Raw genomic sequence first — 6,635 nt, 5'->3', positions numbered from 1 at the left:
TTCTACTTCCCTGAAGGCTCTCCAGGATTTACAGAACAGGGTGTGTGAATTAATAAGCATTCTGCCACAAACTGTATGGATATTATGACACTGTAACATTCTATTGTAAAATGTTCAATATAAATTGTATAACTTATTAATTCACTAATTTTATATTGTATCATGGCTAATATATTCAGACACAAAAAACTGACAAGTATAAACAATCAAGACATTTTATTTTTAAATGATGTATTATGAAAAAACAAATTTGCTACACTATTACACTTATGTAGTTCTGTAAGTATCAACTTTGGTTATGTAGTTCCTAACTGCTATTACATCACTGAGGTATAAAATAAAACATTTATCTTATCACAACATTACAGAGCAAACTCAGAGGAGGAAAAATGATATGCTACTGGGTTTGAATGTACCACTTTTAACACTTGTACAATCATTTAATACTCCTGCTACACGAAATCTGGAGAAGACATTATTAAACAGGAAAGGGAGGCTGATGACAACAGCTAATTCACAAAACAAAAATGTGCTAGGTTATTGCATGTCTTGATGGAAATACAAATCAATCTTAAAACACAATTTCACATAGGATGCAGACATATTTTCAGTACAAAAGTTCATGATGTTATGTAAATGCTTTTGCTTCTATGTTAAATTTTTGACACATATATATTTTTTCTTTAATTGTCTTACAATGAACTTCTGGATAGGATATGGAGACATATCATAAATTAGAGTACAAATGGTAATGAGGTGCAACTGTACAAACAACCTATTGTAATGAAAGATAAAAGCCTGAAAATGCAAAATAAAAGAACGGCAGAATTCATATTAAATAAATTTTTGGTTACAATTTCTCAAAATTTGTTTTACACCAGGTATTTTATAGTAGAAAAGCTGGAACTTGAAATAACTATTGCTTCACAAAAAAGTAAAAAGTATAGTGATAAAGCAGTCATACAAAATTTTGGGCCATTTATGTCACTGTTTACACAGACAAAACTAAGGTGCTAAACATTTACAATTCCAACAAAATTATTTTATGACAATCAAATTTTCCAACCTGTCCTTAAGTAAAGTATTAATGTATGCCTGCATCATATGGAACTTCACATATAAACAAAATAGCAGCTGATCACAAATTATGATGTACTTTTCTATTAAGCACAAGAATTAGTGAAAACATTAATTGTGCATAAATAAGTTAAATAAAATAAATATAAAAAAGCTTACAAGTAATTTTTCATTTGTAATTTCTGTACATATAAATTACTTTTTTCTTAAAATACCACATTGTGCTACATTAGTAAAACTTTAATCAAAATGATATACATGTCTGAAACATTGTCAATAAATACAATGATGTTTCATCAAAAATATTAAACAAACAGTACATATTTCAATTCTGTACAAAAAGCAGATTGAAATACTTCATTAAAACAAATCACACCTGTCAGTGCAAAAATAAATAACCAGTATTATTAAAGTTTTTTATATACTGTTCCTATTTATGTTCTTATGTGAACTAATATTCAATACACAAACAGACTAAGAAACCAAATCAGAAAATTTAGATTTATGCATTCTGAATGCAGATTCTCTTTTCACAATTCTTTTAAAAGCTAATGGCAGTGATAATTTTGTTCAACCCGTTTTTAAAAACATTCAACATTCTATGCATCCTTACATCGTAAGTTTTTTTTATGGCATCACCAAGATATAAATTTCTTCAACACAACAATTTTAGTTTTACATTTTCCATATGCAAAAGAGTTGTATGTTACAACCATATAACAATACACTATAGTATTTTTTTATGCAACACTATTTGCATGCCACATAGCAAACTGTATCATAAAAATGAAAAATATTTCACTACATATTTTAAAATCTTTTTTTTGTGCGAAACTTTCTTCTGATCACTCAAAAACTGTACCTTAAATGCAATGATAAACAGGGAGATTTAGAAAATTTTTCGGTCCACATTAAATTGCAATCCTGCAGATGTGTATAATATAGAAACAACATATTTGTGTACCTTGCTGACAGATCATCAGATACAAAATTAAAAATCTACATTACAAATACTGAATAAATAATAATTAAAAACAACAATAACAATAACACAAACACTAAATTTTTTGAGTATTAAGTACAATAATCAGATGATCCTTTTCTAAGCAACACAGTTTTTGGCAGACATGTACAGAACTTTCACAAGATATCTTCTTTATGACAGAGAAATAAGAGTCTTAGACAAATACACTGTGGAACTTGTTCTGTCCGACAAGTAATCAGATAGTTATCAAGAATTGTATTTCCATTGTTGTTTCATGCTCACACAAGGGACTTTTCAGTAGTGCTTGTAGAAAGTGTTTCACACCTTCCCACAAATATTTGGTTGCCTTTGTATCTCATCCTAATACATAACATTCTTGAACAGAGTTTAAAAAATGAAAAAAAGCAAGTAAATAAAAACATTAAAATGAAAAAGGTTCAACATTAATGAATCGCGCTGGGACATCCTCAGATTAAAAGTCAGACAGTGGGTTAAATGAGTTGATAAAATGAACACAAAAGTAAAAGATGAAGACTAATGAAATTTAAGACTAATATACAACAACTACAATATGGCTGTCAAAAATGTAAAGGCAAAAAGCACTGAGAAATAAGCTTTCAGTAAGTTCCAAGTTCCAGGGTTTTCAGGCAAGTTAATGTTGCCATTTTCCTTCCACAATATTCTGACTGCTTCCCCAGCCATCTTTGGTAGCAGATCTCATTGGTTGCTGTTTGAACTCCAACTAAACTGTGAATGGACCATGCTGTCCTTGGCCAAAGTATCACAGAAATTTAGAACTGACCAAAATAGCTATGCCAAAACATAAAAAATCTGCACTCTACATCTGATGAAGGCAACTAAGGAAGCTATCAAAATACTGTGAAAGGAAAATGACATTAACGTGGCTGCAAACCCAGAGACTTCGAAATAACCAATTTAACTGAGAAAATCTGTGTAAGATTACAAGGTTTTTCTGAAGGCAGTTCTTACATTTGAAGTAACAGGCAAAGCACAATAAAAGAAAAAGTTGAGAAAAGAAGTGTAGCTGGTAGAGGGTGGGAAAAGTTTACCTAGTTTGTGACAAGAAAGATCTGTGCCCTGTGCAACCCCCCCCCCCCCCCCCCAACTTATTGCCAATTTTGTCTCGTCTTTTGCTACAACCAATGTGTTCACTTGTTCTCGAATTCTGATGTTTTTTGCTTCACACCATCTGTCCTAGATATTGAAATTTTTTCATTTGTTACATACAAGTGCTGATTTCATTTGTTACATATTATTAAAGGCAAAGCTCACCAAAGATTACATTTAGGTTTGAGACTGTCCAGTCCAATTCCTATGATTTCCACTGTCTACAGGCTGTGAATTGCAAATCAACATTATATAACAATTAATTATGAAATCAAACAGTTCTTAGGAAGACAATACAAAGAGCAATTCAGTTGTTGTTTGCTACATCCCTTTGCTCCAAAGAATGAATATCATTATTCAAACAATATATACAATTGGTAAACATGGAGTCAGTGGTCAAAAGTTTAGAACTGAACCCAAGACAACAGTGAGGTGCAAGATCATAACAGTGCTTCCACACAACAATGTATGGTGGAAGATATATGGAGATGCTGTATGGTCAGTGACTGCTCACTGTGACAACATTGCTTTATGCAGAGTGATGCTCACAGCATTTCTCAAATAAAGCTCACTAGTGGTTACACAACCATTTTCCAGACCAATGGGCCTACAGCCATGGCACACACAAATGACCAGCTTCAACCCACATGTAATATGTTGTAATTTTATTCTTTGGGGATGGATGAAGGAAGAGGTTTGCCATCAGACACCAAGACATGGGTGAAATGGAAGTAACAATCATCACTGTACCTTTGAATGATCTGTTCCACACATGTTGAGAGTAACACTTGAAAGTCTATTGAACCAGCTATAAAAACATGATGTCAGTACTGGCCTTATGTAATAATTTAGCTGGCATCATACAAAACCTGAATGTTACTATGCAATGACCAAGTTTTAAACTAACCATTTAATTCATAATAAATGATTTGAAAATAGGGAGTAACTTATCAAACACCTTGAACACGGCTAATCCTATACACCATTCAACTTACAAAAAGCAATTCATCCTACACAAAAATATAAATTTGTATATGAAAACAAGGTAAGAAAAATTTCAGAATAAGAAAGTATATAACTCTAACTATAAGCAATATAGGATTGGTTTTTCAACATGTCATTCTAAATAAGAACACTGAAAGAATATTCATCTTAAATGAATTCTCAGTGACCATGAGCATAAAAGAGATTCAAAATATATGTGTGAGCATGAAACAATGGAACACATAAACCTTATGTGAGTAAAGTAATAAGTAGAACTTTAAAGCTTTTCCAGATCGTACATCTAACTTTATGGATACCATACCTATAAGGAACGTTGCAATATCATGGAACACATCCAGATACTGCATGGAAAACTGGTCTTTGTATGAAGACGTTGAAAGCATTTAAAATAATTATTTATCAGATACTGACTGGCAATTACCCAAGAAACAACTATCAAGAAACAGTCACATGAAAAAAAGGTCATATTTAATACTTGTCAAATAAAACAAAGGCAGGAAAAAATGAAAGAGAATTGTGGTAAATGATGTAAAGCATACAATAGTAATGAGGACATCCATGTACCTGAAACAAGAGAAGCACTTATTTCTAGCAATACTATTACTGCCAAAACCACGTCACTCACAAAGTATCAGTTTCAACATGGAACTTTCCATAGGGAAGACTAGATGTGTCAAATAGGGAAGGAAGAATGAAAAGGAAGTGAGGGCAAAGAAGCCACATCAGTCATAAAGAATGCAGTGAAGGTTAATACAATGAAGTGAAAATGATAGTTAAAATGCAGTATAATTCATATGACAGTGGGATGAGGGCAAAGTGCTAAAACTATTTCAGGGCTCACTAGCTGTAACAGCTATTGACGGAAGCTACAGTTGTGCTTCACTGTGTGTCCTAGACAATTCAATACTAAGATAAACAAATAAATACTGTGGAATGCTATGGCTGTCATTTTAGGTGTGTTCACCTGTCATTTTTACACATCGCCAGATGTGACAACTATTTAGCACTGTCATGTATATGCATATCTACATGTAAGCTTATCTTTAAAAATGCTGTGATGTTTATGTCAAATTATAAAACAGCCCAAGATATCTGAATACCTGTGGGGTATTAGTTACAGTAGCAAATAATTACATATTTTATTTATCGCAATCAGAAATTAATCACAATAAAATACTATATAGAAATATTTATTGATATAAAGAACAACTATATTGTTGGCAATTAATCAAGTAAATTTTTCTTGTGGTACTACTGTCCACTGTCACTAACACATCTGTTAGAAATTAGTTCCTGTGAAGCCAATGTAAGCAGTGCCAATTAATTTTACATTTCCAAAGAAAAGTAGGGTTATATCAAAAATGTTAAGAAATTGGTCACTCAACCCAGTGGATGCAAGCCCACTTTTCTTTGTCATTTTCATTTATTTATTTTCTTCTTTTATCTCTTGGCAATACACGAAGTCAAAAAATAACAAAATTTGTTATCCATTTCTGAAGATTGCCAAACATATCACAATTTCTAAAATGTGTAATTAACACTTGCCTAAATACCTTCACATAGTATTTTATTGTGATCTTTGCTACAATGAAAGCAGACTGAGCACTCATAACTCAGTACTGTTTATGGGAAGTGGTAGATAAGTAGACATGATAACATATTATACTTGACTAAATGTTACTGTAGAACTTTGATCCAAAATGGAAGCTGTTTGGTTACAGGAACGTGTTACATAATATGTTCTACCACAAGGGAAACATTACAGTAACATCTGCCCAATGACTCTGCTATGTTTTGTTTGCTGAACTGGTACATATGAGTAATGGAATGCTGAAGCAAGCTGACTTCTGGTAACAGAGAAAACTTTCAGTGTCAAGCTCATCCCTTGACATTTTCGTAGAAAAGACAACAACAGCATTGAAACTGGAGAGTATTAAGATACTTCACATGATCACAAAACTAATGGCAAGACTAAAATGATCTACTCTAGGAAAAGCACAACATACAAACATCCTGGAAATAATACTACAAAACAAAAATTTCACAAATGGGACTACTATCAGGGATTCAGCGAGCAAAAGACGCGTAAGTAATACAACTGACTGATGCCTAATGGTTGCTATTTACAAGATTGTAAGAAATTGGAGTGACTAGTTATTCTGAGACGGAGTACTATGTTTTGGCTGACTTTTCCGGTGACTTTTTGCGTCTATTCTATCTTGTAGCTTCTGAACCAGTTCATGCAGCTCAGACTGAAAAAGAAACATTCTATAAGTTTTCTGTGAGTAACAAAATTATATAAGACATTTTTAACAAGTAAATGTATGTCAAACAAAGAAAAAAATTTTTTTGCCCTGTATTCTAAGGCACTTACAGACTTAAAGGAGGCTTGATATTGTGACTTTAAAAAGTTGGATCTTATTAGTGCTTTCTGTAAGAC

The 6,635-nt window shown here is 32.3% G+C and overlaps 1 protein-coding gene across 13 annotated transcripts in view; it reads right to left on the bottom strand.

Moving 5' to 3' along the window:
- Positions 1–201: 201 nt before the first annotated feature.
- The window catches only part of LOC126365822 (uncharacterized), a 182,930-nt gene continuing 176,496 nt past the window's right edge, over positions 202–6,635 (bottom strand). For all 13 annotated transcript variants that reach the window (XM_050008432.1, XM_050008439.1, XM_050008433.1 and 10 more), the window contains one exon: positions 202–6,447. In XM_050008432.1, coding sequence (XP_049864389.1) covers positions 6,346–6,447 — 102 coding nt within the window. In that variant the 3' untranslated portion in view covers positions 202–6,345. The remainder of the gene's footprint in view (positions 6,448–6,635) is intronic.

The sequence above is a fragment of the Schistocerca gregaria genome, chromosome 4 (genome assembly GCF_023897955.1).
Source record: "Schistocerca gregaria isolate iqSchGreg1 chromosome 4, iqSchGreg1.2, whole genome shotgun sequence".
NCBI lineage: Eukaryota > Metazoa > Arthropoda > Insecta > Orthoptera > Acrididae > Schistocerca > Schistocerca gregaria.
Note: the sequence above shows the minus strand (reverse complement) of the source record. Positions and strands in the feature narration are given on the sequence as shown.